The sequence below is a fragment of the Cibotium barometz genome, chromosome 5 (genome assembly GCF_041138505.1).
Source record: "Cibotium barometz isolate CiBa-2024 chromosome 5, ASM4113850v1, whole genome shotgun sequence".
Lineage (NCBI taxonomy): Eukaryota > Viridiplantae > Streptophyta > Polypodiopsida > Cyatheales > Cibotiaceae > Cibotium > Cibotium barometz.
Genome location: NC_141050.1, coordinates 44,198,782 through 44,218,837, shown reverse-complemented (window position 1 = coordinate 44,218,837; position 20,056 = coordinate 44,198,782). Strand labels below are relative to the sequence as shown.

General features: G+C 47.0%; 1 protein-coding gene across 1 annotated transcript in view; it reads left to right on the top strand.

The window, feature by feature from the left end:
• The window catches only part of LOC147638535 (AMSH-like ubiquitin thioesterase 3), a 75,682-nt gene that overhangs the window by 11,981 nt on the left and 43,645 nt on the right, over nt 1-20,056 (top strand). The window contains exons 3-5 of the mRNA XM_086798446.1: nt 4,151-4,226; nt 4,320-4,499; nt 4,636-4,700. Coding sequence (XP_086654572.1) covers nt 4,151-4,226; nt 4,320-4,499; nt 4,636-4,700 — 321 coding nt within the window. The remainder of the gene's footprint in view (nt 1-4,150; nt 4,227-4,319; nt 4,500-4,635; nt 4,701-20,056) is intronic.

The window sequence follows — 20,056 nt, the reverse complement described above, 5'->3', positions numbered from 1 at the left end:
CAACCTTTCAACCGCTGACCAGTCAGGGCCTCAGAACCTCCGCCCTGTGGAGGGTTCGTAAAACGATCTTCTTGGTCCAAAACCATAGGCACAAGCTCCTCTCATGTGATGGTGCTGAGCCTCCCATTGGTGATGAAAGAGGAGTAGAAAGTTGAATACTGAGAGGTCAGATGAGACAACAAAGTGATGGCCATGTCCTCTGAAGATATCTCCTTCCCAGTCTGAAGAACCTCCTGCTGAAGAGTCTATAGCTTGTTGATGTGCTCTCGCATCGTCGAAGACTTTGTAGGATTCATCACCCGCATCTGCACTTCCAAGGAAATCCGCGTCATGGGTGATACCCTGTTATACAGAGAAGGCAAGTGCTACCAAATCCCTCTGGCTAGCGTTATGTGTTTGATATGATTAATCACTTGTGGTGTGCAATTAAGGAAGATGAAAGAACGCACACGGGCATTGACACGATTCCATAAATGTGCTTGAGCCTCCCGTTCTTTCCTAGTAGAGGATAAAAGCTCCCCCTCCAACTCTGGTCGTGGAACACCAACCACAATGAAATCAGCCAAGTGTCGGAATGCACAACGGAAAATGAGACAAGTGTTGTGAGAAACAAAACGCAGAAGTGTAGAGAGAGAGAAGCTGTATAAACTCTTCTATATACACGAAGATCCGATACAAAACTGGTGTGGAGGGCAAGGGTGGACCCTACAGTGTTGGTTGGCCAGGTCTAAAATAGCCGACAGGGTGTATACATGGTGTTCGCGACTGAGAATAACAAGTCGGCCATCATATGAACAGTCGGCCAGCAAAGGACATCAAGTCGACTAGGACAGAGAAAATCGGCCAACACGAGACAGTCTCCACGACCAAAAACAAGGAGAAAAAACCTCGAAAAAATGGAAAAAAATAAAATGGAAAAAAACCCCTAGGCGGGCACACCCACAACAAAGGTCCTCACTGAGTGATATGTATAGACAGGAGATGACTGGTAACAGAAATGGCAGGCACTGATGTGTTAGGGATACTTTTTGCTGAGGATAAGCTTGACGGGACCAACTATCCATTGTGGTCCTATATGACGCGTCATGTATTGGTTGCCAAAGAGCTTTGGAATGTTGTTATTGTTAAAGCTTGCCGATACCTAAATACAAACATGATGAATACTCTAAACTAATTAAGCTTTAGACTCAAGCACAATTATCGTGTCTGGTGAACACGCCTAGCCATATTGGTGGGGTTGGGTCTGGAATAGGAGTCAGCCACTCCGGAGGAATAACTGAGTCAATGTCGATGTTGAGCCTGTCTCTACTCCGGATCCCTATCAAGTCTCTCTCCTGCTCCTCCTGAGGTAACTGCCTGTGTGCAACCCAATCTCCAAGAGACTTGGCTGGTCCCATGCTCAAGGTGCCCCAGGATATGTGCGGTCAGGTCCCTAGCATGTGGCCACTGGGTAAACGGATCAAGAGGTTCCAGATCAAAGGCTGCCGAAGCTGCTCCTCTGAGGCCATTGGGACAATCTGTCTGAGGGTTGGCTTGAGATGATCCCAAGCACGAAGTAGATTGGCTGCGAATCTATCCTCAAAGGCAGGACTAAAACCACGGGCTCGCATCTCTGTGAAGATCCATCTAGTGCTCTGCGGCCACGGTCCTTCAAGGCTCGGAGTGTGGGCTGAAATTTGGGCCAAGAGGAAATCCTTCCAAGGCTCACCACCGGGTTGGAGTCCTCTGACAATCAACTTGCCTAACAGGGCACGGCTTTGTATAGTTGGATCAATGAGACCTAGCCCCCCTCTGCCACATGGTTGAATGATTACTCTCCATGCCACCTTGGCCCTGGCTGGCCTCCCATCACTTCCGGCCCACAAGAAGTTTCAGATCAAACGTTGTACCTGGCCAATACAAGCCCGAGAAAAGGTCCAGCACGAGGTGATGTACCACATGGTGGCAAGCAGTACCTGGTTCGCCACCACCACTCTGCCTGCAAGGGATAGCCTCGCCGAGCTCCAATATAGAAGCTTCTTCTGAATACTCAGAAGAAGCGGAGCGAGCTGCTGCCCGAGAGAGATCAATGCCAACCTGGCAGTTGAGGTATCAGGACTGCCTCATATACTTATGCAACACATGCCCGGATATTCAGTTTGGGGTTTCCCAGTGTAGCAAATTTATACATAGCCCAGGTACAAAGCATTGGCAAGCAATAAAGCAGATCTTCCGCTATCTTCAAGGCTTCCTGGATCTTGCATTGGTATATCCTAGGGGGGGCAGCTTGCAGTTACATGCTGACAGTGATTCCGATTGGGCTGGTGACTATGATACACGGCAATCCACCAGTGGGAATTGTTTTTTTTAAGGGCATTCATGTATATCATGGTTGGGCAAAAAGCAGCCTGTGAGGTTGAGTATAGGGCAGCCTTTACAGCCACAGGAGATTGTGTAGGGCTGAGGAGATTGATGACTGATTTTCGTGAGTGTCAGCAGACACCCACCACCATACTCACAGATAGTCAGAGTGCTATAGCCATGGTACGAAACCCCGTGTTTCATGCATGTACTAAGTACATATATCCTGGGGGGGGCAGCTTGCAGTTACATGCTCACAGTGATTCTGATTGGGCTGGTGATTATGATACACGGCAATCCACCAGTGGGGATTGTTTCTTTTTAGGGCATTTATGTATATCATGGTTGGGCAAAAAGCAGCATGTGAGGCTGAGTATAGGGCAACCTTTACAGCCATAGGAGATTGTGTATGGCTGAGGAGATTGATGACTGATTTTTGTGAGTGTCAGCAGACACCTACCACCATACTCACTGATAGTCAGAGTGCTATAGCCATGGCACGAAACCCTGTGTTTCATGCATGTACTAAGAACATAGAGATTCATTATCATTATGTTAGGGAGAGGATTCATGCAGGGGAGATCTCATTATCTTACTGCTCTACACAGGGCAATGTTGCAGATCTGTTCACGAAGGTGTTGCCTCGAGAGAAGTTTGAAGCTTTCCGCAAAGCTTTAGGCTTACTCTCCTAGCTTTCCGCAAAGCTTTAGGCTTACTCTCCTATAGAGAGTGATTCACATTGCCACTACAAGGGGGATTTATTGGCATATATGCTATGAGTAGTGTCACATGTGAACATGGGCTAACCAAGGGCACTTTTCTCCCTTTGGGTTTTTCCCCTTGGATATCTGGTGTGAAAGGACACCATCATTATTATTGTATTTTGATATTATGGAGTCAACTCCCTAGCTCCACACAATTCTAAGCAATCCTTTTTGTGTGAGCATCAATCACCATCTCTTGTGTTCTTATTGCTGCTGATTCTCTGTGTGTCTCTATCTGTGTGGAACCCTAAGGCATATATGCTATGAGTAGTGCCACATGTGAACATGGGCTAACCAAGGGCACTTTTCTCCCTTTGGGTTTTTCCCCTTGGATATTTGGTGTGAAAGGACACCATCATTATAATTGTATTTTGATATTATGGACTCAACTCCCTAGCTCCACACAATTCGAAGCAATCCTTGTTGTGTGAGCATCAATCACCATCTCTTGTGTTCTTGCTGCTGCATCGGGCAGGAGAGGATGGCCGTAAGATTTGTAATAGTGAAGAGAGACTGAGAAGAAGAGGCCTCCATTGTGCGTTGGTGACGTGTAAGGATGCCATTGATTTGGGCCTGATGGATTGGTGGTGGTCATGGCCGAGGGGGCTGAGGTCATCTCGCAGTTCGGAGCATTGTGGCTCGCGGTAGAGGGACTCCTATGCTCCTGGATACTGTCCTGGTTTGATGAAGTGCTGGATCTGCTGGTGGAGTAGCAGAGGTGGAACTAATGTACTTTAAATATCATGGATTGTTTCAACTTGGGAACTATAAACAGATAGGTGGGACCAATGTTTAGAATGCTTTAATGTTGGGGGGTAATCTACAAGGCAAGGTAATTACATACACTGACATGGGGTTGTTTCGGTAGCAGGGTGGGAGTAGGCCGATTAGACACGAGATGATTTTAAGACAGCTTTCCATTGAGATGTAATTTGTAGGGCAAAGCTATCAATGTGAAATGAGTGTTAGTTTTTTGTATATCATATGAGAATGCACTGCCAAATTCACTCGCACCTTGACATTGGACTAGTTTTGTGCTGACACAGTCTTGTTGGAGAAACCATTCCTGAGCATCAGGACTACAGGACCTCTTCTGCGAAAGAGAGAGCAGTGTACAATCAGGTTATAAATGTCTGATCGAAGGGTATTTAAGAGGATTAAAAAAAAGCATGTGATGTCAAGCATGGTCTTGATAGTATTTGTCGTGGCCTGCAGAAGTGTACGCATGTATTGTTAGAGCTCGAGACACTCAAGCCAGAGGTTCAAAAGCAGGTTGAGAAACTGAATAAAGAAATTGCAGATGATGTTGTGGTGCTAGAAAATAATGGGGAAAGAAGCTATGAATGGCCTCCAATATCAAAGAGTTTAGCAATTCAAAATTTCCACACTGAAAAGGTATGTGAAGAGGCTTAGTCTGATTTACGCGTTCTTTTTTTCCCTTTTTTTTTGGGTTGGGGTTGTTCTCTATGAGTATGAAGGCAATTTACTCGGGGTTACATAATTATCCTTTGTGTCTTGGATTTTTATGCAGAATGAGTGGGTGCCTCATAAGATTCAGAGCAACTCCTACCAGATTGGAGAGCAGCTGAATAGCTTGTAAGTGGCTCAATCATATTCTGAACAAGGTTTTGATTTCATTATGCCATTTAAGAAGTCTTTTCCTACTGGGCCAAGTTTTTCTCTTCATGATAGCTGGTTGTTTTTCTTTGGTAGAGAGTCTCTTCTGCTGCCTCATGCCGATCATCCTTCTGCTCTTCCCAATTCAAAGGTGGTTTTAATTTTGCTTTAGCACGTGTAACAACCATCACTTCGGGATCCTCTAGCCGACATTGAGAACAATCACTTTCAAGAGAACAATCCGCCGATACCTGATTTGTCCCATGATCATGAGGAATCTCTACTTCTATCAAATTACTTTGTGGTGCTTTATCCTTTTCTCCTTGTTGCGCAGGTGGTGCAGGTAACTCAGGTAACTGCTCACTAGGTCCCTGCTGATTCTACCCTTGCTAATTCCAACCCTGCAGATTCCAGCCCTGTTGATTCCAATTAGGTGGTTGTTGCCAATTCTGTTGTTGTGGCCAACTCTGTTGCTGACCCCAATTTCCTCCCCATGATGGTCTGAAATTTTGCCATCCGCCAAATCTTGGTCGACTTCCTTGATTGAAATTTCCTCTGAATGGTGGTCTTCCAGAGTTGAATGGTGGTCTCTAGTTTGAATATGGATGCTGCTGCCTATGCCATCCTTGGTTGTTAAATGATCTCTGTTGTCCTGAAGCTTTCGGAAAAACTCCATTGGCTTGCGCCATGTTCTGCTGAATCTTCTGCTGTATCCTTTCAGGGATTACTCCCCTAAAATTTGGATTATACCAACAGTCTTTTGTCTTATGGCCATCCTTATCACAGATGTCACAGTAAGTTGTCTTACTGCTTGACTCCTTCTTGACTCCCAGTTCCTTCAATTTCCTTTCTATCATCTTTTCAACCGAACTATCCTTCACCTTCTTCTTAGACTTCTTACTAGATTTCTTTTTGTGTTTCTTCTTTCTGTTCCCATCTTCATCTTCATCTGAATCTGAATCAGTCCTGTTACGGTGCAAAGCCAAGTCCTGGAAACCTGCTGAAGACCACGCAAGGCCTTTTGAAACCTGTCAACCACCCCCTCTGAGTCCAGAACCACAAAGCTTGGAGAATGCACCTCCTTCTGCAAGTAATCAACAGCCACCTGCGTGGCTTTCCAAGAGGTCCCCGTGGAAAGAACATCCTCATTTACAGGAGTTTCTTTGTCCCGAATACTACGAGACATCAGAGCATAAGTTACCTGTTCAGTTTCCTCTGACTGACGAACACAAGAACCACCAACATCAGTACTGGAAAGTTCATGCCAACTGCTGCCATCAACTGGCAAGCTATCCACCATCTGGTCTGGGAAAGCTTGCACCTACAGTGTATCCACACTTAAGTGGCCATTACCAGACTGCCACTCATCACATAAGTGAGAACCTGGGAGAGAGAGTGCTGAAAGCTTGTAAACTCCATTCTCCACTCTGCCTTCCCAAACTACATGGCCTATTGCCTTGTCCCGGAGAGCAACAAAATGCTCATCAAACTCCACCCGTACGCCAGTCTTGCAAACCTGGTGCACTGACAACAGATGAAAACCAAGTGACGGAATATACAACACCCGGGAGGAATGCTTCCCCCCTTTGCCATCGGGAACTATCTCCAACCTGCCCTCACTGTGAACTGGGATAGTGGATGTATCCCCAGTAAGAATGTGACCAGAATACCTGCAGAGATCCTGTAAATCTGAATGGGAAGGAGTCATGTGCCTGGAAGCACCACTCTCTAGAATCCACTCTCGAGTATCCGTTTGCGGAGAATCCTCCAACCTCCTCCCTGCCTGAAGAAAATGAAACATCGGTGTCCATCACCTCCGGGTGCACAAAAGCCGGAGTCTTCATGATTGTTGTTGAGGAATCTTCACCCTTCTTGGTCTTCTGCTTGGGACACTGCCTCCAATAGTGGTCTTTCTCGCCACAATCATTACAGGTCCTCTCTGCCTTTAGTTTCTCGGGGTCAGCGTCGGACTTCTTCTCAGAAGACTTCTCCGATGAAGCCTTCCCTTTGCCCGAGTTACGGCCTTTCGACCGTTGTCCAGTTAAGGCCTCCGAACCTCCGCCCTGTGGAGGGTTTGTGAATCGTTCCTCCTGGTCCAAGACCATGGGCACTAGCTCCTCCCACGTGATAGTGCTGAGCCTGCCACTGGTAATCAAAGACGAGTAAAATGCTGAGTATTGAGAGGGCAAGTGCGACAGCAACGTTATGGCCATGTCCTCTGACGATATCTCCTTCCCAGCCTGAAGAACTTCGTGCTGAAGAGCCTGCAGCTTGTTAATATGCTCCCGCATTGTCGACGACTTTGCAGGGCTCATAACCCGCATCTGTACTTCCAAGGAAATCCTCTTCATGGGTGGTACCCTGTTATAAAGAGGAGGCAAATGCTGCCATATACCTCTGGCTAGCATCATATGCTTTACATGATTGATTACCTGCGGTGTGCAGTTGAGGAAGATAAACGAACGGACCCTGCCGTTGACACGATCCCACAATTGTGCCTGTGCCTGTGCCTTCCGGTCCTTTTGGATCGACGGTAACTCCCCTTCCTCTACTTCCGGCCGTGGAACCCCAACACTTCCATCATAACCTTCCATATGCCGTAGTTGTTCCCGTCCAACTGACGGTCCGCCGGTATCGTGGGGAGTGTAGGGATCTTCACATGCCTCTCAGCCATCTCTAACAGATTTGCCATTGCGGGGATGTACTCTGAAAGAGGGTGGGTGGGAGGGAACAAAGAAGAACTTACACCTGCAAGTGGCTGTCCAGCAAATCAGCCCGCCGTCCTCTTGCTTCTCCTCTTCCCAAACAGTCCCGTACAGTCCACCAGTCAGCAACCCAACAGTCCCCCTCTTGCTCACACAAATCCCAAGAACTATCTAGAGCCTAGGGCTCTGATACCATGTCAGAATACGCAGCGGAGATGATGACCAAATCTGGGAACACGAGCAAACGCAATGCAGAAAAAAACAGCACAAGAGAGGGAGAGAGATAGAGGCGTGTAACTCTGCTCTATATACACAAAGAAGATCCCGAATATGATACACCAATGGCAAGGGGCTGTGGGGCCATTTTATATGGCCCCAAGCATGCAGTCGGCCTGCATCAGGGACAGCCGACAGGACACCAAAAGAGCCCACGACCTGCACACAGCAGTCTGCCTGCATAAAAAAGGTCCACGACTTGTCAGACCAGTCGGCCAGCTCCTGAATGTGAACACAAGGATACTGATGCAGTCGGCCAGCAACTGGGTCCTCCTGCCATCACAGGGCAGCCTCCCATGGCAAGAAAAAATAGGGAAAAATGGGGGAAAAATACGAAGAGTGGGGAAAGATGAGAACAACACCTACAAGGGCGGGCACACCCACAACAAAGGCCCTGGTGTCTAGAGAAAGACAGGAGATGACTTCTAACACCCTCATGACCGTTTCTATTGGGCTACATGGTAGATTGAGCCGTTTCCCCCTCCCCCCCAAAGAGAGGATTTGTACAGAGCTACACTTTAGAGAGAGAGAGAGAGTGATCGGGTTTCATGATCATAGGTGGCACGTCGTGACCCTCCCCCAACCAAAGTGACTAGAGAGAGATTATGGGGATTATGGTTGTGGGAGGGCCGTAGAGAGAGATTATGGGGATTATGGTTGTGGGAGGGCCGACCACTGATGAGACTATAGTGGGATCCAGGCGAGTGGCAGTGGTACGATCCCTTCGCCCCTTAGGATGCCCTGACATCCCCTTTTTTGAGTATAGAGTCCATTTGGGCCGTAGGATTCAAATGGCAGAGGTTGACAGTACCCCAACGGCAATAGTACATTGGCAGACCCAGGACGTTCCTACGAGTTTCCCATGTGATTTTTGGAAACAGCTCTGGACATTCCCGTGCGTTTCCTATGTGATTTTTGGAAACAGCTCTGGGACAACTTCTGGCCGCGGAAGATTACTCTTTTCCTTTGGCAGATAGCTCACACGAGCTTGGCAATGGGCACTGGCTGGTCGGTTGGCACTTTGTTCTAGGTGTGGACACCCACATGAGTCTCAGCGTCATTGCCTTTGGGATTGTCCCAAGGCCCAAAAGGTTTGGGAGGGATCCTCCATATCTTCACCATGGACTAGGCATCTGCCCGCACCATTACTTGGGGGGCAGTAGCATGGGATTCTGAGTCTGCACCGGCCCTAGCATATGAGGAGACGGGACAAGGCCTCGCCCTTCTCCTCTCACTGTAGTATCACATCAGCCTCGTTTTTAGTAGTCTGGGAGGGGAGGAGTACCAGAGGCACTTGTCAAAGGTGGGAGATCATTAGTAGCGTTGCAGAATGCCACATTTGGCGTGCTCGCTACAGCAAGGCCATAGAGGGCACTACCACGCCACCTGTCAAGTCCATCCAGACCATATGGATGGACACCATACAGACCCTCTGTGGCCAGTGGGACGCGGCTCTAAGCGCATGTGGAAACACCAAGAGGCTTTTTTGCGAATTTGGAGCAGCGGTCCTTTCCCCACGGTCAGAGACAGCGAGGTTTACTCGTCATTACTATTTGGCTTCCCCCCAACCCCCCCCCCCCCCCCCCCCCCCCCCCCCCCCCCAAAACCCCCTCCCCCCCCCTCCCCCTAAAAAAAGCATATTGTATGAGATAGCCTTCCAAGAAGAGTGGCCAGCTAGCTAGGAAGCGCCCCTCTGTGTCCCATGGAATTTGTACTCCACTCTCCTCTCTTCTAAGAGCTGAACTCAGTGCGGAACTCAGTGCGGGCTGGGCCCAGTCATCAAGGTAGAAATGGTCTAACCGGGAGAGGTTGGGGCTCGGGCTCCGCCTGTCGGAGTTGGAGAATCTCTTGCACTCCCCTGACTACGCCCAAACTTTGGAAGATGTTGGGGGTCTTGTCCCCTGATGGTGAAGAAGACAAGCTTCTCCCAAGCCGATAGCTCTGCTCCAGAGATGGTATCCTGTCTACAACCAAGTCTGTCCTCCGTGGTCTCCAACATATTGAAGTCTCCCCCGATTCACTAGAAATCAGCTTGAGGGAGGCCCTGTGTAATCGTCCTCCAAAAGTTTGCTCGACCTGCCATGGAGTTAGGGGCAACAATGTTGAGGAGGCCCACACAGACTTCCCCAAGTCTGATAATCACCCACTGAGCCTTCCCTAACACTATGGTGCTGGAATCCACCACCGTCGAAAGAAGATGCTCAATAACAAAGATACGTACGCCGCCTTAGATCCCAGATGGGCCAAAGGCGGGTGACCAAAAGGTGCGACTCTTGCCTTGCAAAATATTTGTGGGTACGACTTGCTGACAAATGATACTCTTGCAGAAAGAGTATGTCGATAGTGCCTCCGGCTAAGGCTCTGTGCAATTCTTCACGAAGGACTCCGTGCCTATAGCGACATTTTGAGCCGCGCAATCCCTGGATATTCCAAGCGACTATCTGCATCATAGGGGTCTAGTGGGGTGAAATCTGTCTGTGCTATCCTCAACCCTATGAGACTTGGGCGGGGGTTTGGATGGCAAATTGTCTTGGTGTGAGCTGACCAAGGTGTTCTGTAATCCTATGCACCATGTGGAACCATTTGGCTTTGGCTCGGTTGTATGCAAAAACTGGGCTCCAACTATCACAATAAAGGTATCTGTAGGAGGGAGGGAAGAAGGTTTGCCAACGATACATGAAGTTAAATGAAGAGGATCACCTCCAAGCTTGAGCTTACGAGCTCGCCATCCTTATTATCGTGGCCTGATCCGCCGAGCTATATACGGGCCAAGGGCCAAAAGTGGAAGACAATGTCTGTGAGGCGTAGGTCTCCCATATTAAGAGACTAAGGTTATGTAGAAGGGTGAGAGAAGGGTGTGAGTGTGAATGGACTTGAGGTCCACTTGTTCACCTATTTAAAGGTGAGGCCATGAGGCATTTTGTATGAGAGCAAGGCCTAGTTGTATGTATAAGCAACTTAATAAGCAAGATATTATTCTTGTATTTTGTGAGTCTCTCCTCTCCACACACTTGATCTAGCATGAGCACCACGTTTTCTCAACATGGTATCTAGAGCCTAGGTGATTTGAACCACTTGTGGTGTAGATTAGGTCAAAAATATCCACTTTTTCCTCATCTTTCTTGTGTGGAGCTCAACCCTCTTCCATTGGGGGCCTTCCAGCAGCTTGTAGAAGCCTTAACTAGCCGAGATTTCTTCAAGAAACTTGTAGAAGAGTCGTGGGCGTTCACATTCATACTGCTAATTGCTGAAAATCTCCTCTCAACTCGGCGGCATTCCGACTGTAGCAAACCGGCGCAGTTCTGAGCTGCAGGCGTGGTCGTACATTGATTCGCCCTCTACAGTGTATTATAGCATGCACAAGCTTAGGGCTTGTGTAGGCCCATGAGAGGAGAACCTACAGCTCTGATTTGAGCTCCAACACTGCAGCAACGCGACGGCTACACGAAAAAAACCAGGCGCCACTTTCATCTTCACCTTCAAGCTTCCATTAAAGCTTGATTTTTGGTGATTTTTCTTGCTCGTATCATAACCCCCTTGCTTTAATCACTCATGAAAACTTGTGAATGCTTGTAGCTGATCTTTCACTTGATTTTGAAGAGCTTCCATCCACATGAGGTAGCCATAAGCCTCATGCTCAACAAGCTTCAACATCAACATCAAGTTTTTAAGCTTTCAAAGTGATTCAAAGTGTGCTTTTAAGCATTAATTGTGTTATTTAACACTAATTAAGCTGTGAATCCAGCAAAGGGAGGTTATTTTTAAAGTGTTCTTAAACACTAATAGTGTTATTAAACACTAATGGTGAGTTAATCACCAAAATAAGTGTTATTTTACACTAAAAATGTGCTTTTTAGCACTAATTGTGTTTTATACACACTAATGGTGATATTAATCATCAACTAAAGTGTTGCTCAACACTAAGGTGGTCTTAACCATCAAAGGAGGAGGTCATTTACATTAAGAAGGCTCTTCTTCATCAACATGGAGGCCGGGCACACACCATAAGTGCCACATTCAAGTCTTCATCGACAAACCGCTTCTTCCAAAGAAATGGTGCAACCATGAACCAATTGTCTTCACCTCTAGAGTCAAAGAGGTTGAAGAATTCTGGTTTTTTATCATAAAACTCAGATTTTTGAGTGTTCTTAAAGTTGGGCACATGTACATTAAGTGCTCATCTTCAATGTTTGTGTTTTACCCTTGAGGCTCTTATTTGTAAAAGACATAGGCAAGTCATAAGCCATATGTTCTCTTCCCAAGCCCAAGGCACTTCATTCCGCTGCATATTCTGCATTTTCATCGTATAAGATGAGTTGTAAGGTTAAGCATAGAATCCCTAAATGCTCTACCTTGTTGGTTGTCATGATTTTAAGCATTTTTTGGCATTACTTTTGTAAGAGGCATTGGCAACATTATGAGCCATGTTCTCTCCTTCTTGAGCCAAAGATGATAAACCTTATTTGTTTGAGTATTTACCTCAACCAATTACTCATTAAGCTTGTAACTTCAAACCCTAAAGGGTATCATTTAACCAACATGCATAAAAGCTATTGTAATTGTGGAGTAGACACTGCCCTTGACCAATGCATAAGGCAAGTGGTAAGACCCTCCCATTCCCTTCCCTATTTAAATCTACCTCATTACTCATGGAGGAGATATACTATTCAAGGGAGCATCAAGCATGTTGGAGGACCATCTAAAAGCAAACCACTTAAGCAAGGGTGGCAGCCTTGTCATGATCATTGTGTGAGAATGGTCAAGGTGGAAAGCATATGGTGGAAGCAATGGCATGGATGTTACAAACATGTCATCTACTACAAGAAGTCAAGCAAACACAAAGAGTGGGGTGCACCATCATCAAGGTGTACATCTTCATCGACAACAATAAAGACTTAGATGGCATCAATGTAATAGCCTCTAAGGCTCTAGGAACAAAGTTGTAAATCCTAGATTACCACACCTATATTCCAAGCCTTGTACGCCTAATGTTATAAAGGCATCCTATGTCCAATACCACCTATTCCATCCTTCCATAGTTGGTATTGAGGGGGGGTATTAAGAGACTAAGGTTATGTAGAAGGGTGTGAGTGTGAATGGACTTGAGGTCCACTTGTTCACCTATTTAAAGGTGAGGCCATGAGGCATTTTGTATGAGAGCAAGGCCTAGTTGTATGTATAAGCAACTTAATAAGCAAGATATTATTCTTGTATTTTGTGAGTCTCTCCTCTCCACACACTTGATCTAGCATGAGCACCACGTTTTCTCAACATCCCAGGTGGTGACTCGGTGATAGAGCTCCATCCTCTGTCCATGAATAGTGGAGGAGAGAGACTTCGGTCCACTCACGCTCTACTGCTACACTCAAGGGAAAGAAGAATATCACTTCACTACTCTCCGGAGGCCGGTGTGGATTTGTAACTATTTGGCCCTCCTAACTCTATTTCTCATGATGAAACCCATGCTCGGACACCAGACATGTGGAAGAAGACATGGGGACAGGGTCCATAAGGTTTGATTTAGAAAAGGCACCCGTTTTGGTCAAAAAGTAGGAAAAAGCAAAAAGTCAAACTAGGTTGACCGCGAGTCAGGGGCACCACTGGCAAGAGGAGACTGAGCTGGACCAAAAAGCTAAAAGCGGCTTTTCCCAAAAGTAGCTCCAGGGCCAAAAAGCAAGGCCGTGAAGTTAGAAAAGCAAAAGCTAAATAACTTTGACAAAAGTTTAGTAATATTTTATTATCGAAAAGCAAAAAACGAAAAGCAGAGAGTAAAAGGCGAAAGCAAAGCATGGATAAGCTTTTGGCAGAAAGCAGGGCCCTCTTCAAGTATAAAAGGAGTGTGAGCCTCTCTTGAGCATCAAGATGGGGAACAACCTCTTCATCTTTAAGTTGTTGCCATCTCCGTTGAAGCTTGGAAATCATCTTCTTGATCATGAACCAAACCATGGAGTTTTTTATTGTTGCCCGTTGATTCAAAGCGCCTTCATCGACTGCAGTGCCATGTCATCATATGTCCGCATGATTGTATGGATCTGTAAGCCGTACGGAACTGTACGGACATGTGCAAGGCTGTACGGACTGAAAATTTCAGAAACCCTAAAAATTTCCAAAAATCCTAAAAATTGTTTTTTGGAGGTTTTTATCACCTGAAAACCATTAAAATAGGTTTTGTATCAGTTTTCTTGCTAGAAAGAGCTTTTCCATGGTTTTCTTCATCGACAAGGCTGATGGAGTTTTACTCATAGGATGAGCGAGCGATTCTTGGACTTGGACTTGGATCTGGATTTGGATCTGGATCTGGATCTGGACTTGGACTTGGACTTGGACTTGGACTTGGACTTGGACTTGGACTTGGACTTGGACTTGGACTTGGACTTGGCTTGGATTTGGATTTGGACTCATTGGACTTGGATTCATTGGATTTGGATATTAGATGTGGTACTAGCCCGGTGAGAGATACTTGTGGGTCATTCTCGTGGTGTGCTCGGCATCAGAGATCTTGTGCCTAGACACAGACATCGACATTGACTGAGATATTCTATATTGGCATATCTGTTTGTTTTGTATTCATTGATTGTATTGATCCTGGCCAGCGTGCCCGTGGATTGTTCTTGAATAAATTCCTGAAAGGAGGTGGGGCTTGTTCCCTGCTCAGTGTGGTGTACTGTGCAAGATTCTTGTTCCCTTCTCTCTCTCCCCTCTCTCTCTATATATCTTTATCTCTTGGACACGTGGTTGAGTCTGTCATTGCATGTCCCGCTGGGCTTACAATGGTATCAGAGCAAGATTTCTCTTGAAGAAACTTTCTTGGAGTGACAGAGCCATGTCGAGAGTAGAGGGAGATCAAGGGCCTAATGAAGGGAACAACTATGAGGCCAATACAGGACTTCAAGACGGGAACCAGGGTCGTCGATTCTTTACTCATGAAACCACGGCCATGGCATCAGAAGAGTACCATGACTCTCAACAGTTCAGATAGTTTCTCTACGATGAAGAATTTCTAGCTTGAAGAGCCAAGAAGGAAAAAGACCAAAGAAGGGCTTGATTATTAGGAGATTTCATCAAGGATCGAGCCACCGAAGCTGAAGGGGTTGAAGCCGCCAAAGCTTATCTTCGAGCCAAAGGAGTCGCCATTTCAGAAGGATCAGGAGCCACCCAGACTGCTCTTTGTGGAGGGAACAAGGAGGCTATCCCTAGGCCCGTTCTCTTGAATGAAGCTTCTTTAGGATAGGTAAAGGAAAGGAAGGCAAAGGAGCCTTCATCAACCTGCAAGCTTCAAATTGGGAGAGAAGAGTGTCAAGTTTGATGCTTTTCATGGAAAGCGGGATATACAAAAAGTATTACTTTTGTTCAGCAGTTTGATGCCGCTTTTGGAGGAGATGACTACTCCGAAAATTCAAAACTTCACATGGCTTGCATGCACTTGAAAGATGCTGCTTTGAATTGGTGCCAATCGTCCCTGATCTAGAGCATGAGCTTGAAGGGCCAACATTGCACACTATTGTCAATGCCCTTCTCTAATAAGTTAGGATTCGGGAATGATGGAATATGGACTATTATTGATAGATTCAATAAGCAAGCCCACTTTATTCCCATGAAGAAGACTATCCGCACAGAGCATATGGCGAGATTGTTTATTCAGCAGATTTTCAAACATCATGAGAAAGTTTAAAGCTAAGGAGCACAATGAACCCAAGCTTGCCCCCAGATACTCTTGACCTTTTCAGGTTACTGAGAAGATCAACGGATGAGACTCGGTTGGTAGTATATCCGAAATTGGAGAGACTCACTCTCATAGGATACCCCGAAACTCCAGGAAGCAACGCCCCACAATGTCTTGGTTTTACTCATGGAGGCAAACTCTCCTTCACAAGATACCCTTCGTGCTCCTCTCGCTTGCATATCTAGAACTGGAGTAAGCAACTCTCCTCATAGGATGTTCTGGTGCTCTTCTTGTAGGCTTATCCAAAACTGTAGGGAATCGCCGGTTGGTGTTTTTTCCATCCCCCTAGAGTGAAGCTTAGACTATTGGATGGCCTGGGAAATTCCTCATGATTCTAAACATTCTTGCTTTGTGTTGCCAAAATCAGCTCCTCACAAGTCATGAAGGGGTGTCTCTTGACATACCTCAATCGTATGGAAATCCCCTTTCATGATTCTGGTGTCCCACTTGCAGGAGGCCTGTCTGTAAATGAATCCACAGATTATCCATCAGAAAAACCTTGTCATAATAAGGTAGGGAGGCTTAAAATTTCCCTCTCGTACACTAATCTACTCCACTTTGTTGGGCTTGATGATCTCTAAGTCAATGATAAGGTGGCCTGTCATCACGGCTAAGTGGTAGACTCACTCTTGGATGCCATTTGAATTTTTCACCTATAACAAAGGAGCAATAGATTTAGCTTTGTCTTGGCCAGTGGCATCACCTTTCCATGCATGGAGTGTCAAAGTCACGTAGCAGCAGCACGCACACCACCCTAGGGCACTGGGCTCCCATCTCCTAGCCATTGCTCCCCCCCCAAAACCCGGCCGGAGGAGATATCTATGACAAGGTGCCACCACACCCTATATATGGCTCTTCGGCTTCCCATGCTCTTGCATATGGGATAATCCACCACAACTTCTAGTCATGCGATAACCCGAGAGTAGCCACGAGAATTGCCACCTCCAACACCCTCCTTCAATTCGAGCACCTCGATCAAACAGAGGTTAGGACCACACAGGCCGAGCTTTGATACCATGTCAAAGTCACGCAGCAGTAGCACGCACACCACCCTAGGGCACTGAGCAACGTCGGTGGCTGGGCTCCCATCTCCTAGCTGTGGCTGAGCAACGTCAGAGACAGGCTGGACAGCAGCAAAACAGTCCAAGAAACCACCGGGAACCTGCAACCGGAAGGGTAGGGACTTGTGGAGGAAGGAGGAGATGTACAGCCACTTGTCTGGCAACTCCACATGCAAGAAACTCACCATCAACTAATGCCGGAGCAGAAAACACAGCCAAAACTCCAATGCTTCCTCTGTAGAAGAAAACGCAGCCAAGAACCTGGCTGGCTTGCCTCTGTAGAGAAAACGCAGCCAAGAAATTGGCCAGCAGCAAGAAAAGGGCTGGCTGGACCAGAAAACGCAGCAGATCAGGGAAACACAGCCACTGTTTGGGACTGATCTGCAGCTAGGAGGAGCTAGGGCAGAAAACGCAAGGCACAGATGAGAAGGCGGGCAGATTTGCAGAAGATGGAGCAGCCTGAACCTAAGCTAATGATACCATGTCTTACCAAATGTCTAATGCTTGAAACGCCGAATCACGGTCCCCATGCACCAGTAAGTGGAGCTGTAATCAGCCCCCTCTCCTGCCCACAAGCCTCCTCTGGCTGGAAGCACATGGGGGGGAACTGCATGTGTACTAGAGAAGTACACCATTTGGGTCCTCCTGAGCCGGAAGCTTCCCCCGGACTATCATGCGATTTCTCGATCTTTGCGGTGCTAGTTCATATCCACTCAGTTGGATTTTGATGATCTTAGCTCCCTACTTTTGGAGGAGTCCGTTCTCGTCTCACAGGGTAAGTTGAAGGTGTCAGTCAACAGTTTTGACCAGGCACTTTCCTCAGTTTAGAAGAAAGGTCGGAGCCGCTTCTTCTCTTGCGGAAAAAGCGGACATCTGTCCAAGGATTGTTTGTCCAAGAAGAAGGACAAGACCAAGGGCAAGGCTTCATCTCAGAGAAAGGGCAAAGACACGACACATGACAGTGATACAGATTCTAGTACCACTTCTAGGGCTCCCAGGGTGCTTCCAGCTTAGGAGGACCCAGATGGTGTACTTCCCTAGTACACATGCAGTTCCCTCCCATGTGCTTCTAGCCAGAGGAGGCTTGTGGGCAGGCGAGGGGGTTGATTACAGCTCCACTTACTGGTGCATGGGGACCATGATTCGGAGTTCCAAGCATTAGACATCTGGCAGGACATGGTTATCTTTTGTTTAGTAGAGATTATGAATTGGATCTGTTCCGAGTTCATTGTTCGAGTTTTTTGGGACGTGATGTGTTCCGTCCACTATTGGGGATTATGGGCGCGTTGTGTCGAGCAGCTCATCATCTATTCTTGGAGTTCACTGCACACTTGTGTGGGAATTCGTGGCCAAGAAAAATTCCTTGCTGTTCGTGGTGGCTTTTTTCGAGGAAACAGGTTGGCGGCGGGTGTTCTTCGAGGTGATTCCAGTATTCGCGGTGCTGGAGGGTCCATGGTTGCATCTTCATCGGCTTATCTTCTTCTGACTCTTGCACACACTGAGCTGCAGAGGGGGTGTTAGAATTTATGCATCTCGGTGTATTTGGGCTGTGCCTATTATTGGGCATTTATGTATTTCTCCTTGATTTAGTAGGTTGTGAGCTGGTTGGCCAGGTCATACATGCACTATATAAGGAGTTCTCCCATTTGTCAAAGTCACGCAGCAGCAGCACGCACACCACTGTAGGGCATTAGTAACGTCGGTGGTTGGGCTCCCATCTCCTAGCCGTTTCTCCCCCCCAAAACGCGGTCGGAGGAGATATCTATGACAAGGTGCCACCACACCCTATATATGGCTCTTCGACTTCCTATGCTCTTGCATATGGGATAATCCACCACAACTTCTAGTCATGCGATAACTCGAGAGTAGCTATGAGAATTTCCAGAGCTTGAACTCTTGCAAGCACACACACACTCACAAAACCCTAATAGAGAACACACAAGGTGAGAGGCTGAACATCTTCTTCTTCTCTACTCAACTCTCAACACACCATATACAAGATAAGAGTACACATAATATGAAAGGTACTCAACCAATACATACACGAGTTCTCTATAGTGTGAACCCGACTAAATGAGCTGGCGCTATAACTATGCCAGTCTCTAGAATGGCTGTCACACATCCCACTGGCCGCATTTCTCCCATGATCTCACCAACCATGCCAGTGGTGTAAGTGTGGAGCCTATCCCCCAGGCGGGTCATCAGTGTCCACCGCCTCACTAGATGAGCTCGATATCTCAACACTTTTTTCATCACACAGTCGCTTAGGCACCCATATTGGGTTTGGAAGAGGATACCATTCAGCATATATAACCTCCCCTGATGGGTGAAGATAATTTAGGCGCTCAAAAATTCTATGGGCACGCTGTGAATATCATTCGAGCCGCTTTTCAATCTCCAATTTTTGTCTCCTTATCTGGCTGGCTTTGCGGACTCGCCACTTTCGTAATTTCTGCCATTGCATGGCCGCATTTACATCAGGCAAGGCAATTAATGCCAGTTTCTCTTCCTCTGCAAAGAAACAGCGATATGAAGTGAAGAAGTTCATATATTGGCAGAAAAGTATAATGGTTTTATTAAAGTTGCCCCTAGGCCTTAGTGGCCCCTAGGGACTTTAATAACTTTTAAAGTGGGGGGGCCCTAGAATTATTATGGGGAGGGGGCCACTCCACTTTTGGAGTGTGTGCTTCTCTCTCTCTCTCTCTCTCTCTCTCTCTCTCTTCTTTTTGGGAAAAAGAGTCGTGGAGCATACTTGCTTGTTCTCATGCGTGGAAAAGCAGGAAGAGGAGTCGTCGACTGCTGATTAGGGCTGCTGCTGATGATTTCTGTGTGCTGGAGCAGGCCGTACAGCAGCCGTACAGGTCTGTACGACAGCAAGTACCGCTGTGGACAGAGGCGGCGTTGAGCTGTAGAACAGAGACAAGCTACAACAGGCGGCTGCAGCTGCTGAACTCAGGCAGTACAAGCTGTACGACTGCAAGTACAGTTCTGTACTTCTGCAGGTACACTGTACGGCCAGATCAGGTGCAAGTACAGGTGCTGGGAATCACTGTTGCAGGCGGCGCAGGCGACCAGCATCAAAACAGCAGGCGGCTACTACTGGCTGCGCAGGTACATGTGTGTACAAGTGCTAGTTGCAGGCAAGGACAGCTTCTGGCACGTATCCCGAGGCGGTACAGACTGGTACAGTGCTGTTTTTCAGATCTGTACAGTCAAGTACAGCATAGAGTTGGATGCAAGGAGGAGGGTACAGACAAGTACATACACACGTGTGAAGCAGGGTTGTGGAAACAAGTGCCTGCAAGTACAGATTGGTACCGTTGCTTCCTCCAGTGCATATTCACGGGCTGATTTTGGTAAGCTCCGCATCTGTTCATCTGTCTCTCTTTCTACTGCTTGATGTCTGTTGTAGATTTGAGTTATCTGGCCCCTTGTGAGAGGAGGGGTATGGCAGATTGACAAGGGTGGAGACAGAGGCTGAAGAGTACATGTATGTATGAGCTGAGATGTTGAATCATGTGCTTGAGTTATGCCAGATGTATGCTCATGGCTGCCCTGCTTAGTGGTCTT